General features: G+C 36.8%; 1 protein-coding gene across 1 annotated transcript in view; it reads right to left on the bottom strand.

Annotated features, from left to right (window-relative positions):
• Positions 1-19,756: 19,756 nt before the first annotated feature.
• LOC128011049 (BCAS3 microtubule associated cell migration factor-like) overlaps positions 19,757-19,904 on the bottom strand; it is a 17,590-nt gene continuing 17,442 nt past the window's right edge. Inside the window, exon 5 of the mRNA XM_052593084.1 lies at positions 19,757-19,902. Within this exon, the coding sequence (XP_052449044.1) occupies positions 19,757-19,902 (146 nt within the window). The remainder of the gene's footprint in view (positions 19,903-19,904) is intronic.

Raw genomic sequence — 19,904 nt, 5'->3', positions numbered from 1 at the left:
TACTTTTTGTTTGCTACCATTTATTTTCTCATAGTTTGTATTGTATTTCACTGGTTTTAGCGTTTAGCCAACATTTTGACAGTGTGTGAAAAAGGTTCATTGCATTAGTCAATACCAGCAATAAAGAAGAATGGTAATAAACGTAACAAAGTATTGACTTTATTAATAAATTAGTTCAGCATATATATTTATATATATATATATATATATATATATATATATATATATATATATATATATATATATATATATATATATATATATATATATATATATATATATATATATATATATATATATATATATATATATATATATATATATATATATATTTTTTTTTTTTTTTTTTTTTTTTTTTTTTTGCTATGTTACTATGTTACATTTACAACCTCAATTAATATATTATTTTTATCAATGTTATTCTGTCAGTGACAATAAAATTTCTGAAATATGTTTTGGTGTTTATTTTTTGTATTGCTATAATATTTCTGCTTAGAGTTTGTAATATATATAAAAAATACTAATACTATTTATTAAATTTCTGTGTTTTTTCTACTTCGAGACTCCTTTCAAACTGTTTTTATTTGTATTTATTTATTTTTCTTTTCTTTTCTTTTATTTATTTTTCTTTTATTTATTTTTCTTTTATTTATTTTTTTTATTTTTATTTTTAATTTTATTTTTATTTTTATTTTTATTTTATTTTTATTTTTTTATTTTTTTAATAATAAAAACTGATATTAACAAAACAAAAGTAATGCCTGTATTTTCCATATGCAAAACAAATGCTCAGAGTCTGAAATTCTGTTAACTTCTCATTGGGCTTTGCACATTTTAATACCAGGATATAAAAATGAGTTATTGGGAAAGAAATCCCTGCAAAAAAAAAAAGGGCAAGTAACAAGAAAAAACAAAGGGCACAACTGAGTCATTGAATAATCCCTTCTGCTCCTGCTCTCAGGGCGGCCATAAAGTCCCTCCAGATGAAAAGAAAGTCACAAAAAAATGTCTGCACCTCATTACAAGGTCTTCTATTACCACTAAAGGTGCAAACCTATAAAATATAAGCATGTAAAGTCTAATTAACCATATCTACGCTTCTCTAACACAAACGCATTGGTTATGACAAATACTTAACTCGCACTCTCATAACGCAAAATGATTTACCAAACAAAAAACTGCACCACACACAGAGAGAGAGGGGAGCAATAACTTTAGCAAAATAGGCCTAATCGCAAAAACACACTTCAAAGCCATTTGACTCCGCTAAAGTGAAGAGCCAACATAATTGTGGCAGCCATTCATGTGACGGCTGTGTCAGCACAGAAAAGCATGTCCCTCACTGCCTCCCGTGCTTAACCTTTGTCTACAAATAAGGCACCGCTCTCCATTGAGCTCATTGTGCACCTCACTGAATTCTGCACCACCTAATCTGACTTGATTATACCCAACTCGTGTCGAAGCCCAAACCAACATACAGGAGAACAGATTCAAATCAATATGACTGCTGAAGTACAGCCCTGGGCCATCAGATAAAGATGGCAAGTACCACGCACAAAGACAATGAATTATGAGTGCATCATTATTGCACGCTTGCTTCTGAAACATTGATTTATAGCAACAAAACAAAGAGCGGTCATTCGTCTAGGTATTTAGCTAAATCTACATTTCAAATGTCTTCTTGGTTGGTTGACAGTCTATGGATAGTGGTCAAAATAGCAATGCTGCCTTTAAAACCCAGACCAAGCAAACTTAGCACAAAAAATATGGCTTTTTAAATACCCTCATAAATATTCACAGACTTAATGGGTAGCTCAGGGTTATGAATGTGGCAACAACAGACAAAATTGCCACCACCGCTGAAGTAATAAGCAGCAAGCCCGTAGCTGTTCCTGAGAGAGAACAGTTTTAATATCAGAGAAATAACCTTTAACCTTAAGTTTTGCTATATATGTTTGTAGTGGCAATATGGAAAATAAAGAGTGTGATAAGAAACTCAGTCAACAGACGGTTTAATTCAACAAGCCAGCGTACCATCACTGAGGGGAAGCGAAAAAGGATTCATATTTTGTACAGCAAGTCCCTAGACAAAATACTGACATATTATAACACCTGAGTGTCGTTCTGATGGAAGACTGGATTCTTGTTTGACATTTTCAAGGGGAGAGATGTAACCAAAATGCATGCTAGTCCTGTGTAAACACAATTAAATAACTAAAATAACCATATCATACAATCATATTTCCGCTTATAACAGCTCAATGATCCTCTGTTATGTAGGACAGTGAGTATAAAATCAGAGGAAGGTGTTGAACATGTGAAGAATCAGCCCTACAAAGGAAAAAGACGTGTGTCGTCCAGGGCAATAGCAACTAACTTTGAATTTGTCGATATATGCTCATAAGTGATAAATGCTCAAATCCATGGAGAGGTTTCATTGCTATTGTTCATTTTCTCTGCTATATTGCTTTTGTATGGATTCATATCTGCACTCCGCGGGTTCCTGCTCTCCTCCACATGGTGGAGATGTAGGGAGTGTTAAAAATCAGCAAAGATTAAAGGCAGAGAATTATGCTGAACTCATGTTGCATTGACATAAAAATATAAATAGCACATAGCCCTAACCAGCAGGGGGCGCCATAGCAGACTGCCCACATTAACAGTTACAAATAAACAGGCTAAAATAATATGCAACATTTATGTTTGCACGATAAAAAGAAAACTAACAAATCCAACTGACAATCACAAATAGAGATTTCTAACAAAATTCATTCATATAGATCTCTTACACTTTTACACTTAAAAAAAAAAAAAAGGATGCATACTGAATATGTCTGCAAATTTTCTAAGGTATTGTTTTATATAAGAAATAAATGCAAACACCTCCAAATTCTACACAATGCATAACATAATGTCCATGTCCATGTAATAAGTATTTAAACCACTAATCAAATGATTTTAGATGATGCATCACTATATATCTGACTAAAGTGTGATTACATATTATTTACATTCTTATTACTCGTTAACTACAATGTATTTGCCCATACAAAAAGACTAATGTAAAGTGCGTTTAGTTGACTTTTAGGACTTTTGATTTACAAAAAATTATCTATAATCTGGTAAATTCAGTTTAAAGTCGCAGGAAGAAGTGGCACAAGATGTTCTTTGTTTCATTTATTTCCTTTCAACTCATGCATCTCCACACAATTCATTAAAACAGCGATTGTGTAATTAAGGTTTGTCCCAATCATCTTTTATAAACGCATGTATATAAACAGAAGAGCAGTCACATCACCGGAGGCAGCAGAAGTCAGCACTACGAACCCTAGCGAGCTTCCTACCAAGACAGCATTTCTGGACATCACCGGCGCTTTGCGAATGCGCGTTCGGGACGCGTCTGCGATGCCCAAACACGCTGTCAAGGTAGGTTGCTCACTAGGGTTTGAGACACAGCCGCTATCATGCGTCACACTGGGTCTCACTCGTATTTCGGAATGTGACCACGTCAGATCGGTGCGCATGACAAAGACATTTCATTCAATGAACGGAATGGACATAAACACACAAAGCCCGCGGACGTACCACTGTTGCTCCAGCTCCCAGTCCCTGAAGAAGTCAAACTCGAATAGGTCCATGTTCAGTGTGTTTCAGTGAGATGCCGGTGGCCGCATATGCAGGAACTCCGTCTGTCTCCCTCACTGACGCGCGGCGCAGCTCGCACTGCCGCTGCCTCTCTCCGCTCAGCGACACGCAGCCCTGAGGAAGGCGGAGTCAGGGCTCGCTGGAGGCGGTCACTCGTTCTGAAAAGACCGGCGCAGCACTTTGAACCAGAGCAGCTCCACCTGTGTCCAGCACACATCACCTGTGAGGTGAACATCACCTGTGAAGCCATTTAAAACTGCATGTATATATATACATACATATATAAACTATAACAGCAACAACAGTAATTTGCATATATTAATTATAGTTATAACAGTAATGCTAATGATGATGATAATATTAATAATAAATATGCAATACTATGTATAATACATTGTTAACATTGTTAACCAAAATTGAATGCAATTAATGTAATAATATGTAAATACAGATTTCACTCACAAACAAATAAATACACACATAAATAAATAACAGCTATAATAGCAGAGCTGGTTCATTTTTTTTTTTAACAAAATCTTTTATGTTGGCTTGACAAGGTCTTTTTCCTCAAATGTTAAGTCGTTTGCAGGTTAGGACAGACAGACAAACAGGTAGATGTAGGTGGGTCTTGGGTCGCTACTCAAGTGTTGCTCGGTGGTAGCTGTATGGTTGTTCTGCATGATCTCCTGTAATCACCACATACAGACATTCTCAGTAAATTGATATTTGTATTATTCTTTCTATTAAATGTAAAAAGTTTTCCTCATAAAATTGCTGCACTAAAACTTGTGATTTGTACTGTATATCATCCAGGTAGTTGTATATCATCCAAGTAGCTGTATAGACCTAGTCTGATGAGTTTAGAGACATTTAAAATGTGTTGAGTGTTTGCTGTCTTGTTTCCCTGGATTTTGATATTTTGTTATTAGGGATCCTAGCATTAAATTTGAATTTGATTTCTAATGAATGTATGATTGTATCTGCAAATTCTAAACTTATCAGCCATGTCCAAGTTAAATATAAATGAATGCTGTCCACTAGAGGGAGCCAAGGGATAGGGAATATTTTAAGGAGATCTTTTTCTATCAGTTTCCATTCCTTTGATTGGAAAATTAATGTCATAGATTTAGTTCATTTGTATAATCACGGTGTCCTGACAGTATAGTTTTATATAACTAGTGTTCATTGAAATCTGTAAAATTTGTATAGATTATTTATCTTCATTTAATTTTTATAGACCCAAACATATTTTCAAGTTGCCAGAAATGATGAAATATATTGCTATCCATTTAAAACTAAGAGACAGTTTGTAGTTGTCTTCTGCAAGATAACATATTTAAATATTATGACATTTCGGCAAAGACACTCATTTACTATTGTGGTATGAATAATTGAACAAACACTTAAACTGCAAGCATAAGTTATGGCTCCACATAATTGTAGAAATAAATGATAAAAGATTCTCGATAAAAATCCTTCAGATAAAGTTTTGAGCTGCTATTAATATCTACACATTTATTTGAAATGGATGGATATGCGATTAGTCTAAATGTTAAATATAAGTTCACACTCATGCCACATATATTATAATCAAAGATCTGCCACTGTTTTCAGCGTACAAACATCTTCAAAATAAAGAAAACAGGCCCAAGTTTGAGATGGATTTAAATTAATAATAATAATAATAATAATAATAATAAATATAATTATGATCATTATGCATTTAACAATATCATTAAGTGCATTTAATACATTATTATGTATTATAATTATTATTATATAATTAAATGCATATTAATTTATAATTAAGGAATCCTAAACGTAAATTCTAAAAGTATCTTTAGTGTCAAACTAAAGTTTTTAATACAAATGATCTAGCTTATTTTATGATATAAAGTTCATTGTATTGATTTACAGCACTTCAAAGAAATAACCAACCAGAATGTAATAGTTCAGAGTATTATTTTAATAATGAATTTATTTGTGTGTGTGTGTGTGTGTGTGTGTGGGTGTGTGTGTGTCACTATAGTGTCATATCAGCATTATGTTCAAAGACTGATGACTGTTGATTGTTGAACTTCCAACAAATCAAGTTTATTGCAGCTGTAACCAGAGAACTGGAGTTGCCTCAGTAAGCATGAGCACCTCGGAAGGCAGCGGCATAAGAGAAATGTGAGCACAGCTGCTCGGCAAATATATTCATATTCCTGATAACACAATATTAACATTACTCAGAAGAATACGCTGTCAGAAATATGCCTCTTTGCATTATTCCTCGATACAAATGTTCAGCCTGAGTAATAAAGCACATGTTTTCCTGAAAACAAGCCACGAGACAGCCCCACATACGCTTGTTCTTGACATTATGATGATTTGGTGGGAGCCATATGGTGATCATGTTCCACGCGGCACATTGCTACAACAAATTTCACTTTTTTTTGCATACTTTGCCTGGGGATGCCCTCCAGAAATTCATTGCAGAGCCTTCGAACTGATATTAATCTTACCTTGAAATAACACGGTGAGAGAGGAGAGATACATTTCTGCGGCAGAATGGCTTTCCGGATGTTATACGAATGAATGCTTTGCTGCTAGATTTCACAATGGTCAGGCGGCACAGAGAAGATGCTACTGTGTCTATCAATAGCTCACACTTATACAATACAGTTTATGCCCTTACCATTCACTCTTTACTAGCAGTGCGATACAAGTGGGAAAGATGAGTCAGGCTAGCACTGTAAATAAAAATAATATTTATTCAGTGTCAAAAAGCTAAGTAAACCTGATTTTGCATTCAGCCTCTATTTTTTTGTCAATTATATTGCTTCAATAAATTCCAACAAGCTATCGGATATTTTTTAAGAGGTCATCTCTTCTAAACTCAATAATGTTTTCATATTAACCTGCTTATAAATGATCCTCAGAGTAACACCTCTAGAGCAAGAAGCACAATAGGAAAGTTTGAGAGCTTATTTCAGGATCTAGGCTAGTGTGTGAGTGAACAGGTTGAAGCTTTTCAGGTGAAATGCTGCTTTTAAGCGAGAACGGATTACGGTTCTGTGGAGCCCCGGGGCAACGGCTCTGTTTGGAGGCTCCCTCGTCACAACTGTGAGATGAAATGTCCAAATAACAGGAAATTATATTTAGAAAAAAAAGAGCGAGAGAACTAAAGTCAAAATTGTGAGATATAAAGCCACAAAGTTGCAGTTATGAGAATGAACACGCCATCGTATTTCTGCAAAATAGACAACAATGTGCCAGGAATATACTATATTAAAGCTCAGTGAGGTGTTCGGAGGTGACAGTCAGTGTTGAGAAACAAAACACATCTCTCTGTATCATATATCTTTATTTCTATATCTATATTGTGTATCCGTGATGTGACTGTAACACTTGTTAAAGAAGATTAGAGTCATTAAAATAAAAATAATGAATTGTAGCGGCACTCATCAAATACACAAGGAAACATTCCAAACCACGGTACTCTTGTTTTGAACAAACAGTTCTCTAATGATGAGTAATTTGTTCCTTCTCAAGCATCACAGCTCATATTTCATGTGTTAAACACTTTAGAGCTTAAAAAGCACATGATATCTGTTTGAATACAGTTTAGTGAGAGATGCTGCTTTCTTTTGTTTATGAATAAAAAACAGACTTTTGACCACCTATGTGAACATTCCACCCAGTCGGGCCACATCGCAAGCATTAAAACGGTGGAAATAGCCTCTGGCAGCTGCTGTGATAAATGATTTGAGAAATACTTCATCATAACAGCCAAGGCCATACGACTGGCACCTCATCCCTGTTTAATCTCATTGAGATGGATAAGAGAGTCATTACAGCTGTGCTGATACGGTCTAAAGGGGATCGCCTCCTAATTATACCACTCTAATTTCTGAGTTAATTATCTCCTGTCCACTGTCCAATTCAAACTTTCTACTGTAGCTGTCCTACAGTTGGGTCATTCCTTTCATATTCATGTCCCCATCATATATGTCTTAAAAGATTTGATTAAACATCAATACCACATTTTTAAAAGTGGAAATAAGCACAAGAGTGTTTATAACCTGTAACTCTATTAGAAATATTAGAAATATTCATATTTGTTAAATTGAGAATAATTAATAGACATTTAAGTGCCTAAACCTGACAAAAAAAAAAAAAAACATATTCCTAAAAGTATGCTATACCCTTTCATAATAATACTTCCCTTAGCTAAAACACACGCATAATAAAGTATCTACAAAAAATATGTCAAACAAAAGATCAAACCTCATGCAGTCAAAAATACATGCACAAACACATGCAAATGCACACACTTTCACTGCATTTTTAAAATACTTTAGAAGTCTCTTTAAAATACTTTGAGAACCATGATTATGCAACAGTTGATTCTGAGAAAGTGTGTCTGAAGAACAGCTGCTCCACAGTCTGGCCTTTCTCACTCTTGTGAAAAGGTGCTTCAATTCAGTGGTGCATGGTACAAAAACACATTTTTAGATGAACAACAATATTCTGTCTTTGTATTTATTTACTTTAACCAAAAAGGGATCGATTTCTGGTTGTTTTTCGACAGACTGGCGCTATGTATTGGGTTTCGGAACTTCACTGACATCCAAAAGATTTGTTGTTTATCATTGACAAAATCTGAAGTTGTTAAACCATCTTTCCCAGTAATTATTTAAAAGGAATAATTCACTTTAAATAATTCATCAGTAGGCCTATCACACCTCTATGCTGTATCGTTTTATTTTTACAATGGAAAATAAAAGGAGACAGTTTTAAGAATGTCCAAGCAGGATGGGCTCGGCTTGACGAATGATGGCACTTTTTATTGGCAGAGTTCACTCTTTAACTGCTCGCAGTGTCAACAACACCAACATAAACACAACTATCTCAATAACTTTCACTTTCTTGAGGCTTCTTCATCTGGAAAGGTTCATCCTTCAGCAGTCCTTCTCTCTGTCCCACACTCCTGTTTCTCCAGGCGTTATACTCTCTCCACACCAATTAATGAAACAAGACACAGGTGTTGGTTATTTGCGTTTAACCCACTCCCTCACCGTTCGTCTCCTGACTCTAGGCGTTTCTCAATGTCAAGGATACTTCCTTGGCAGGACTGATCCTTCCAAGTCACTTCCTTCAGAGGCTAGGCGAGACTCCTCTTTAGCATTCGGAGAACAGGTAAATGGAACAGGCTAGCAAGTGCACGTAATTGCGTCATTACGTCAGTGAAAAGGTCCGTTTGAATAACGCTGTGAATGGTATCATTAAATTACTTTGGGCAATTTAACTAGTTATTTATAAAAGAAATGCAGATGACGCAAACAATTGTTAAATGACAGGTCCGCTTCAGTTAACCATTTGTATTTGTATAATACAATATCAATAGTAGTAATTCGTACTGGCATTTAAACGTCAAACTTTACTTATATTTACTACAGTTATAACAAATGTTTTGTAACGTAAATAAAAACCGTTAACGCTCCGACTACGCTAAATTTTTGAATTTTTGAACCAACGTTAGATAGCAAAGCTGCGCGCATAGGATTGTGGGTGATTTGAGAGCGCGAAGAGCGCGAAGGATACACATATGCATCCTTTCCTGTGTATGGGATATTCTTCGAATGAAGGACTCAGTCCTTGTTTAAAAATTCCGAGGATCTTTGAAATTGGAACAGTCCTTTGACAGATGTCGATGACGTAGCATCCTCGAAAAACTGGCTTCCGAGAATCCTTCCTTGACATCGAGAAACAGCTTCTCTCTCCCACTGCAGACTTCGCTAAACCACGCCCCCCTTTGCCACACATACACTGATCGTAAACAGTCATCAGTGGTTGTCAATTTATTAATTTATACAGCTTTGACATCTAATTCAAGTGCAAAGTTTGAACATCCTAATACACATGAAAAACTGAGAGCAACAGCACAGGCATTTTCAACACAGCCTGACTAGAGTATGTTCCTCGAATAAAGCTACTTTATGATTTTAAAAGACTTGGAATAATTGTATCATCCAGTCTACTTTTATGGTGCATTTGACAGCCCCTGCAAAGCAAGCCTTCATTATGAGGAAAAGAGCAGCATGAACTTTCCTCAAAACATCCCGTGCATTCAAAAGAACAAAGCAAGTACGTGTCTGCAGCCTGTGAAGGTGAATAAATGACAGAATGATGATTTTATTTTTTTTATTTTTTCGGGAGAACTGCTCCTTTCCTAACTGCAGTTTTAGGTCTTGAACAAAAGCCATAACACCTCTGAAGTCAGTCGAACACATTTATTTGATGACTTCCCCTGTAACAATAACCCGAGCACTTTAACACAGATCTCAGTGCAGTGATAATTGGCAGGCACACTGGCAGCAGGGCACTGCCACATCAACAGCTCGACAGCACTCCTGCCTGCTGAGTGACAGATGTTAATTAGCCCCCTTTGAAAACTACTGCTACGCTCTGGCTGAAACCATTTCTTTTTCCTTTCCCCCTCACACATGAGATGCTATATTAAATCAAAAATCCAGATTCAGTCAGCAGAGTGATATCGGTCTATAACTTGTACCAAGGTGAGTTGATGGATCTGACTCCATTGCATCACTGCTTCCAAAATGTAACATACTTAAGTGAGAAATGGGATATTTAATGAGTACTCGACCTTGATGGATGAAATCATTTTTCACACGTTTTTTGTTTGCTAAAACAATGCCTGAATAGCTGTTTTGGTAACACTTTATTTTACGGACCAGTTCTCACTATTAGCTATATTGCTTACTATCATGCATACTACTAGCATATTGGCTGTTCATCACTACAGTATTTTCTGTACTATAAGTCACACTTTCTTTCATAGTTTGGCTGGTCCTGCGACTTATAGTCAGGTGCGACTTATCAAAATTAATTTGACATGAACCAATAGAAAACATTACCGTCTCCAGCCGCGAGAGGGCGCTCTTTGCTGCTCAGTGCTCTTGTAGTCTACACTGTAAACATAGAGCGCCCTCTCGTGGCTGGAGATGGTAATGTTTTCTTTTGGTTCTTGGTTTTAAATAAATGCGACTTATAGTCCAGTGCGACTTACAGTATATATGTTTTTTTTTTCCTTATCATGACGTATTTTTGTCCGAATTATAGTCCGAATTATAGTCCGAAAAATAAGGTACTTCTAAAATGCATATCGACTACATTTTTGATTTCTTAAACCTACTTCATACCCAAACTAAAATTTTGCGTACCTAAGCAAAATTACGAGTTTACAGAGGCAAAATTAATTGTTAAGTTAGGTAATAGTTAGAGCTGGTCCCCAAACTAAAGTTTGACCTCTGTTTTTTTTTTTCAATATTTAATAGTGTCACGACCGGCTCAAAGCCGTGACAAATGGGAAGGAGGACATAGTCAGGTTGGTATGTTGCAACGAAGATATTTATTAATATAAATAAAGAACATAAAATAAGAAATCAACAAACCCAAACACGATTCCTTCAAACAAACGAATGCTCCAAGCATCCAACAGAACCGAGTTAAACTAATCATAACCTCAAAATAGCCAAAGCAAAACCAAACAACCGGGAGTTCACACTCCACACCAAACAGAGCTGACACTATATAGGGAAGGAACAGGTGTACACAATTCTGTTGACGAGCCTTCCAACCACACCCACTGACCGGTCTTAGTGGAAGTAACGAGGGACTCGTCACAATAGTCTGCACAAAAAGAAAGTCTGCCATTGGTCAGACAAACATATAGCATGCATCTAATGACTGCTAGTTGACATTTAGTTGCACAATTACTTCTAATTACTACACTGTCTGGACTATCGAAATAAATTGTTACTGGACATATTTTATCTTCCATAAAATTAAAGTTGATGACTTTAATTAAAGTTACAATTTTTAAGATTATGTATTTTCAAAATGTAATTTCCTTGCTAATCCATCCTTTTGTTTTATATATATTCCTGAATCTTTCATGGTTTGCATGATGCTATTGTTCTCTTCTAAACTAAAGGAGTTTGACTGAACGAGTTCTTGAGTCATTTTCATTTATATTCTCTGTAGATTCCGCATATCTCCTGTTTCTTTCTCCTGCTCTTAGACAGCAGCCATCCACAACGTTTGAACACTGGGGGAAAAAAAAAAAGAAAAAACAAAGAAAGAAAGGGAAAAATAAGTGCAAAGGGGGAAGGGGTGTGCTATAACGCAGTGCACAAAACCAAAATGCCTGTGGCTAATTTCAGCAGTACAATCTCTTTGGCACTGATAGGTTTCTCAATATTTCTTTTGTGCTTTCAAAGCTTCAATTCATCTGGAATAAAAGGAGAGAGGGTGTTTTTTTGCTAATTGCAAAAGTGTCAAAGAAGAGAAGCTCTGATGTGAATAAACAAAGCTGCATGAAAGGCAAATTAGCATTATTGTGAAAGCATCACTCTTTTAAAATCTAAAATCTGTCTCAAAGTTTATAGAACCTGTGGGGAAAAAAAAAATAAATAATAATAATAATATATATATATATATATATATATATATATATATATATATATATATATATATATATATATATATATATATATATATTATGATAGCAAAATAAAATAAACTGTGACATATTTTTTACCCAAAAAAGTGAACTACCTATAAAATTTGGACACTTTGACCTGACCATGTTTTGTTTAAGTGTTTTTTGTTTAAGTCTGTGTTTCGGTTAAGTCTGTTTAAGTTTTTGTTTAAGTCTGACATTATCAAGAGGAACTTGTTCTGAGATCTTGTCATATCTAAACTCTCCCAAATAAGGCATTTTAATAAATTCTGGTTTGACTGTATGTGATGCAGACATCAAAATGTATCAGTGTACAAATCATGCATAATGTGCAATTAAAATAAATGTTTAGACTAATCATAATAATAATTAAAAAAAAAAATAATAATACAAGTTGTTGATGTTTTACTGCCACTATGCTTCAGGTGGACACTGCAGTGAATTGTATATACTGTATAGGTGTTGCAAAAATGTGTTTGTCCATTGAGCCATGTTGACTTTTACAGCTCAAATAACACAATATAAGCTTAAATCCTCTAAAAAATCTCCTCATTCACTTTCATTTTAAGAAACCTTGATTTTGACTATTTAATAACACTTAACTTGTATTGAACAGACGATTCCTTTCATTTGTTCATGTATGTGGAAAGAGACTTGTAAAAAAAGCGAATGGAATAACTTCTCCATCTTGCCAACAGTTGACTACATTAACTCACAGGAGACAGATCACTCAACTGTCTTCACTCACTGGGAGACATCAAGTCGTTCTGCTCGTGCACACTGTTATTCATAACTGTGCAGTTGTGCTGGGCACCACCACATCCTGTTGCCAAAGGTCACTGTCACTTACGTTGCCACAAGTTGTCAGCTCTCACTGAAAAATGAATGATTCCAGGCCACTTTATTGCGGCAAGTCGCTTCCGGTTTGAATGAGGCAAGTGTGTGCAATTTAACAGTGATTGCTTGCTTTAGTAAAATTAAAGAAATAGTTCATCCAAAAATGAGAATTTGCTACAAATGTATACATCCTCATGCCACTTAAGATGAGTGTGTTTCTCTGGAATAGATCTGGAGAAATTTAGCATTACATAATTTGCTCACCAATGGCTCCTGTGCAGTGAATGGGTGCCGTCAGAACAAGACTCCAAAACAACTGATAAAAACTGCATAATAATCCACAAGTAATCCACTCCAGTCCATCAATTAAAATCTTGTGAAGTGAAAAGCTGCCTGTTTGTGAGAACTAAATCCATCATTTAGGTGTTTTAACTTTAAACCATCACTTGAGACTGAAATACGAGTCCATAATTCATAATAACGCTCTCTCCTGTGAAAAAGTCCATCTCCTATTGTCCTCTCACATCAAAACCCATGGACATAATTATAACTGGTTTGGATTATTTTCATTAACTTCACTTGTTTTTTGTTTTTTTCCTGACAAGATGACTTTTTAACTAGAGAACACAATATAATGCATGGATAGAAGATTGAATTTTAGCTAGAAGCAATGGTTTGAAGTTAAAAACATCTTTATAATGGAATTGCTTCTGATGTTAACTGATGTACTGGAGTACGTGTTGATGTTTTTAACAGCTTTTTGGACTCTTATTCTGACGGCACCCATTCACTGCAGAGGTTCCACTGGCGAGTAAGTGATAAAATGCTAAATGATCAATATCTTCAGATGAAGAAACAAACTCCTCTACATCTTTGATGGCCAGAGTGTGAGTAAATAATAATACAAAAAAAAAAAAAAAAAAAGGTGAACTATTCCTTTAAACATCACACATGCATTTAACATTTCAATATCCAGTACATAGAAATAGTGTAAAAAAAAATAAAAAATAAAAGACCCCTTTGACACCAAGACTTGTTCGTACTTCTATTTGAACAAGTTCAAATAGCAAAAAACAAAACAAAAAAACAAATCAGATTAATCCTTCCAAAGCTGCATTTGAAACAACAAAAGAACAGTGAAAATCACCATCTGCATAATGCCACCAACCTCTGTGTTTGTGCATTTGACAAAGACATGTGCATTATGAATGTATGCAGATGCAATCTCAACTCTACTGAGAAACATCAATTATTCGGCAGCGGTGTCAGTTCGAAAGGCAGTGCTTTATATCTGCCAGCCTTTCATTGCAGGCATCATCTGTTTGTGCCGAGTGGGAGAAAGTTCTCTGGCAGAAATAATGACCAAATAGAAGCAGGTCTTTGAAGACAAGAATCAAAGAATTCCAGCTGCTGGATCGAGGGAATTGATAATGACAGTGTTTTTCGTCAGGGCAGTGAGATTAATCACAGACCGAGGGGAGAGGGGTTGGAGGGAAAGAAGAAAAGGAAAAGCAAACATTTCTACCAATCCTAATTTTTCTGGCGTGGACTGACTGCTGAGCTCCATAGGTGCTGGTTTGTGGGACAGACTGGGAGCGAGCTCATTAATGCCTGTGTGGATGGATCAGAAGAGAGACTTGCTATGTTCTCTCTTCCTTTCACAGGAGACTGCAAAAACACATCCACAAGATGGAAGAGGGAAATGATAAAGGTTGTGCTGCCTTAACTGGGGATTCTGGGTCTAATGTTTCAGTGGTATGTGAGTAGAGTGATCTATGGCAGCATGTAAAGTTAGTTTGATGTCACCTTGTCATGCTATTTTGCTTCAGGGCCGTAAGAAATCACAACACTGCTGGAAATGCACTGGGAATTTTCAGGCAGCTTCGAATATTTCGAATATAGGCATATTCTTTCCTTTTCTTTTTTTTCTATTTCTATTCTGCAATGCATACATCAGGGATTATACAACAGTTTTGGTGAACAAATTACTTTAAAGAAAAGCTCATGTGTTAAAGATTAAAAGCAATAAGGCTTGCGTTATACTATACCAATATCAGCTAGTATTAATGTCTTTCCATCATTGCAAGCAAATAATATTAGATCCTAATTCCATCAATGTAACAATGAGTAAAAAAAAAAAAAAAAAAAAAATATATATATATATATATATATATATATATATATATATATATATATATATATATATATATATATATATATATATATATACACACACACACACACACACACACACACACCTTTTAAAAGTTTGAGTTCCGTAATATTTGTATTTATTTTATTTAAAAAAGGTATTTTATGCCCACTAAGTCCTAAAAAAGAAAAGTTTAAAATATAATAGATTTATTTTCTATTAATTTTGAAAACAGTTGCACTTAAAAAAAAAAAAAATAAATAAAAATTCCCAAATACTGAGAAATCGCCCAAATTTGGAAATCGAAATTGAAATCGAAAGTTGTCCAAATGAGGTTCTTAGCAATGCATACAACTAATCAAAAATTACGTTTTGATATATTTACAGCAGGAAATGTACTACATATATTCATGGAACATGATATTTACTTAATGTCTTAATAATTATTGGCATAAAATAAAAAAAGACTTTTTAAAAAAGTATTTTTATACAATGTATTTTTGACTATTACTACAAATATAGCCCAGTGACTTAAGACAAGTTTTGTGGTCCAGGGCCACATATAATCTTACCGAGCCAAAACTTTTAACGGTACAAAATTTAGATTCCTTAGATTTTTTATTGAACATCAAATGACATACATTAGCCAATTAAATTATTATTTAATACTCATCCAACAGACAGCAAAAGAAACATCTCTCTTACTGAATACATTTTTTTAACAAACATACTTACGGGACAACATATGCGTCATCTGCCAGAGTTGATCTGATCTCAATTTTATTATCAGAATGCTAGTAAGAAAAATAAGTGCATGCATGTGTGATGGACATTGGTTATGATCATCTTTGGTATCTTCTTTGAGTAAAACAGCTCCATATTTTAAAAAAAAAGTACATACAAAAGACCTGAACTGGATTCAACGTGACTTGATTTGGAGAAAGTTAGTTGTGCGTAACCCTAGAGAGCACGCAAGATAAATATTATAGCACCAAATATCTCTATCACAGATTAAAAATGCCACAATAATCTGTCTTGCACACTTTGTAAATTTGTATTAATCCAGTGTCATACTTTAACATGCTCCTTTTGGTCAGACACACAGTGCTCCCTGCTGGAACTGACAGGAACTTTACACTTACTGCCCAAGGGGACAGTTTTTATGGTTGGTAAGAGGTAGGGAGCATTTTGATATTTGGAATCAGGGCTCACACAGATCTATCAAAGAAGGTACTGGTTAGAAAGTCTGGATTAGGTGAAACTCCCAGAAACTGGATAAAACCTATATCATATGGCTAACATAAAATTAAATATATATGATGACTGAACATTGAATGAATATAACAAAAACTATTTCCTGTACCAAAAAAGAAAAGTACACTACTGTTGGGGGTCAGTAGGAGAATAATTTTCTTGCTCATTTTTTAGATCAAAAATACTCTATTTCTATTTGAATATATTAAAAAATGTAACTTATTCCTATGATGCAATGCTGAATTTTCAGTATCATTACTCCCGTCTTCAGTGTCACATGATCCTTCAGAAATCATTCTAATATGCTGATTTGCTGCTAACCCCCCCCCCCCCCCCCCCCCAAAAAAAAAACAAAAACAAAACAAAACAAGAAAAACAAAAAACACAGAGCCTTAACTTTTTTTCTGGTGCTTGTAGGATGTGGGTGCGGACACATATACAGGGGCATTTGGCAAAAAAAGTAAAAAAATAAATTAAATTTAAAAGGGAAAATTATTTTCCTTTAAACTAATTAGTAACGTATCTGCCATTGCAATTGGCCCTTGACAGGCTCAGACTACAGATTATGGTGGGATATTTGAAACAGCAGTACCACAAAAGGTTACACACTATAATATGGTGCAAATACATTTAACATTCAGGATACTTTTGATATCAAGTTTTGCTGGTTAGCTTTGTCCTTGAAAGGGTACAAGATGACCTACAATCTAAAACATGACATTTCTGAAATTGTTTGTTTAAAATAAATAATGGTAAATTAACTACTAGGAAACTAATATTAAATAGAACATTTAAAAAGACAGTTTACTACAGAAAATGTACTCTGTTACGAACGTAACCTCCATTCCCTGAGATAAGGAACGAGCACTTCGTATGGGGAAAAGCTCCTTTTTTCTCGATTCTAAAGCCTTTTTTCAATAACTCGCTGCGCGAGTATGTGGAGACACAGTGCGCCAAAGCCCGCCAAAATGGGCAGGGCAAATGGCTATATAAGCAGGCAAATCGGCAGAGGAAATCAATTCATATGACTGAAGTGATGACACTGAAGCCACAGCCTTGTGGCATGGCATATAACGCAGTACTCATTCCGTATCTCAGGGAACCGAGGTTACATTCGTAACAGAGTACATTCCCTTTCAATACTTCACATGTACTGTGTATTGATGAACGAATTCAACGGCGCCGTGCCTAGGTAGGGAATGACAAGACTTATCTTGGACACCTTGGGTGAGAGTGAGAGGGCCAGAGCCGTCAAACCCTTTACGCTACACTACTAAGAGGGAGCTAGCATACCGAATCATACCGAAAGGACCCGAGCATGCAAGGTCGGGATGTCCAGGTTATAGAATCTGACCAAAGTGGATGGGAGGACAAGCCTGCCGCCTCATAGATGTCCTTGATAGAGACACCTCTAGACCAGACCCATGAAGAGGCCATCCCTCTAGTGGAGTGGGCTCTTACTCCTATGGGGCACTCAAGACCCATAGAGGAGTAACACAGAGTGATAGCGTCGACTATCTAACGAAATGACGGTATCAGAGATACATCACACTCAACAGGGTCTTCGTTTCGTGCTGAGCACCAGTCTATGAAGACTGACCATTTCTGGGCGTAGAGGTGTCTTGTAGATGAGGTTCTATCCTGAGCAATGGTGTGTAGCACGTCCCTGAGGAGGCTTAAAGGCTCCCATCGAGGGACCATAGGTGCAGAGCCCAGAGTTCCAGCTGTGGAGGTCCCACCTCAGGGGGATCGGCCACGGGGCTTTCGTGGAAAGCCTGAATAGCTCCGAGGACCAAACTTGGCTCCTACAGAGTGGGGCCACCAGGAGGACTCTGTGCTCGTCTTTGCTGACTTGTCTGATGCCCTGAGGGATCAAAGCAATCGGGGGAATTGCGTAAAGGAGGAGGCTGGGCCAGTCGTGGGCCAGCGCATCTGTGTCCTTCAAAAAATAGGTTGGGCAATGAGAGTTGCTTTCTGAGTCGAAGAGGTCAATCTCTGCCTTCCCAAAGGCATCCCAGATTTTGAGAACCGACTGGGCATGGAGCATCCACTCGTCCAAGGGGACATTTCTCCAAGATAGCATGTCTGCTCACAGATACTGCATGTTTTGCCAGGTATATGCATCGCCTTGAGTGATCGCAGCTTGGGTAATGTCCATTCCAAGAGGCACTTTGCCAGTGTGTAGAGGCGGATGGACAAAAGGACACCTTGGTGATTTATGTAGGACACCACTGTCATGCTGTCCAATTGGACTAGGATGTGGCGTCCCTTCAGGATCGCCTGAAAGGATTGAAGGGATCGTTCCACTGCCAAAATCTCAAGGCAGTTGATATAGAGATGGCTCTCCTCATGTGACCACGAGCCGAAGGCTGGTCTGTCCTCGCACAAAGCGCCCCGACCCAGGTTGGACGCATCTGTTGAGAGCACCGTCCTTCTGGAAACTGCCTGTAGGGGTACTCGATGACTGGCTCAAAAAGGGTTCATCCAAGGGTCCAGGGCTGCCAGACATGCCTGGTTGACCCTGATGTGAAAAGTGAAACTGCCAAGAGTGAGGTGGGACCCGGAGTTTCAGCCAGTATTGCAGGGGATTCATTCGTAGGAGGCCAAGCTTTAAAACTGGGGAGGCAGAAGCCATCAGCCCTAGCATCCTCAGAAAGAACTTAAGAGGGAAACAGGCTTTGTTTCTGGCCGCGAGCTGCTGAATTAAATTAAATTAAATTAAATCTATGCATTTAGCAGACGCTTTTATCCAAAGCGACTTACAGTGCATTCAGGCTATCAACTTTTACCTATCATGTGTTCCCGGGGAATCGAACCCCCAACCTTGCGCTAGCTTGATTTCTAACACAACGCTCTACCAGTTGAACTACAGGAACACTTATTAATTAATTAATTACCTGAGCGCGCTCTGGTGATATGACAGTGCTCATAAGGACTGGTCGAAGACTGCTCCCAGGAACGTGATACATTGGCTGGGGAGCAGTGAGCTCTTAGCAAAATTGACCCTGAGTCCTAGGCACTCTAAGTGGCTCAGGAGCACTGATCTGTGATGGTCTAGCTCGGTTCGCGACTGGGCTAGAATGATCCAGTCATCAAGAATCAGGAACAGGAATTCCCATCTGTCTCAGAGGGGAAAGTGCCTCGTTTATGCAGTTCGTGAAAGTGCGGGGATCTAGAGACAGCCTGCAGGGAAGGACTGTATATTGGTAAGCCACGCCCTCAAATGCGAATTTCAAGAATCGTCTGTGATGGGGGGCTATCTGGATGTGAAAGTAAGCATCTTTCAGGTCCAGTGAGAAGAACCAGTTCTCATGGCAAATCTGCATGAGGATCTCTTTCTATGTCAACATCTTGAACTGCCGTCTCATGTGGGAAAGGTTCAGGAGTCTGAGGTCTAAGATGGGTCTGAGACCACCATCTTTATTGTGGACAAGGGAATAACAGCCGTAGAACCTCGATCCACTTTCTGAGGGAGGAACTATTTCT

Source organism: Carassius gibelio, chromosome B23 (genome assembly GCF_023724105.1).
Source record: "Carassius gibelio isolate Cgi1373 ecotype wild population from Czech Republic chromosome B23, carGib1.2-hapl.c, whole genome shotgun sequence".
Taxonomy (NCBI): Eukaryota; Metazoa; Chordata; class Actinopteri; order Cypriniformes; family Cyprinidae; genus Carassius; species Carassius gibelio.
This window is presented reverse-complemented; position numbering and strand designations above follow the sequence as displayed.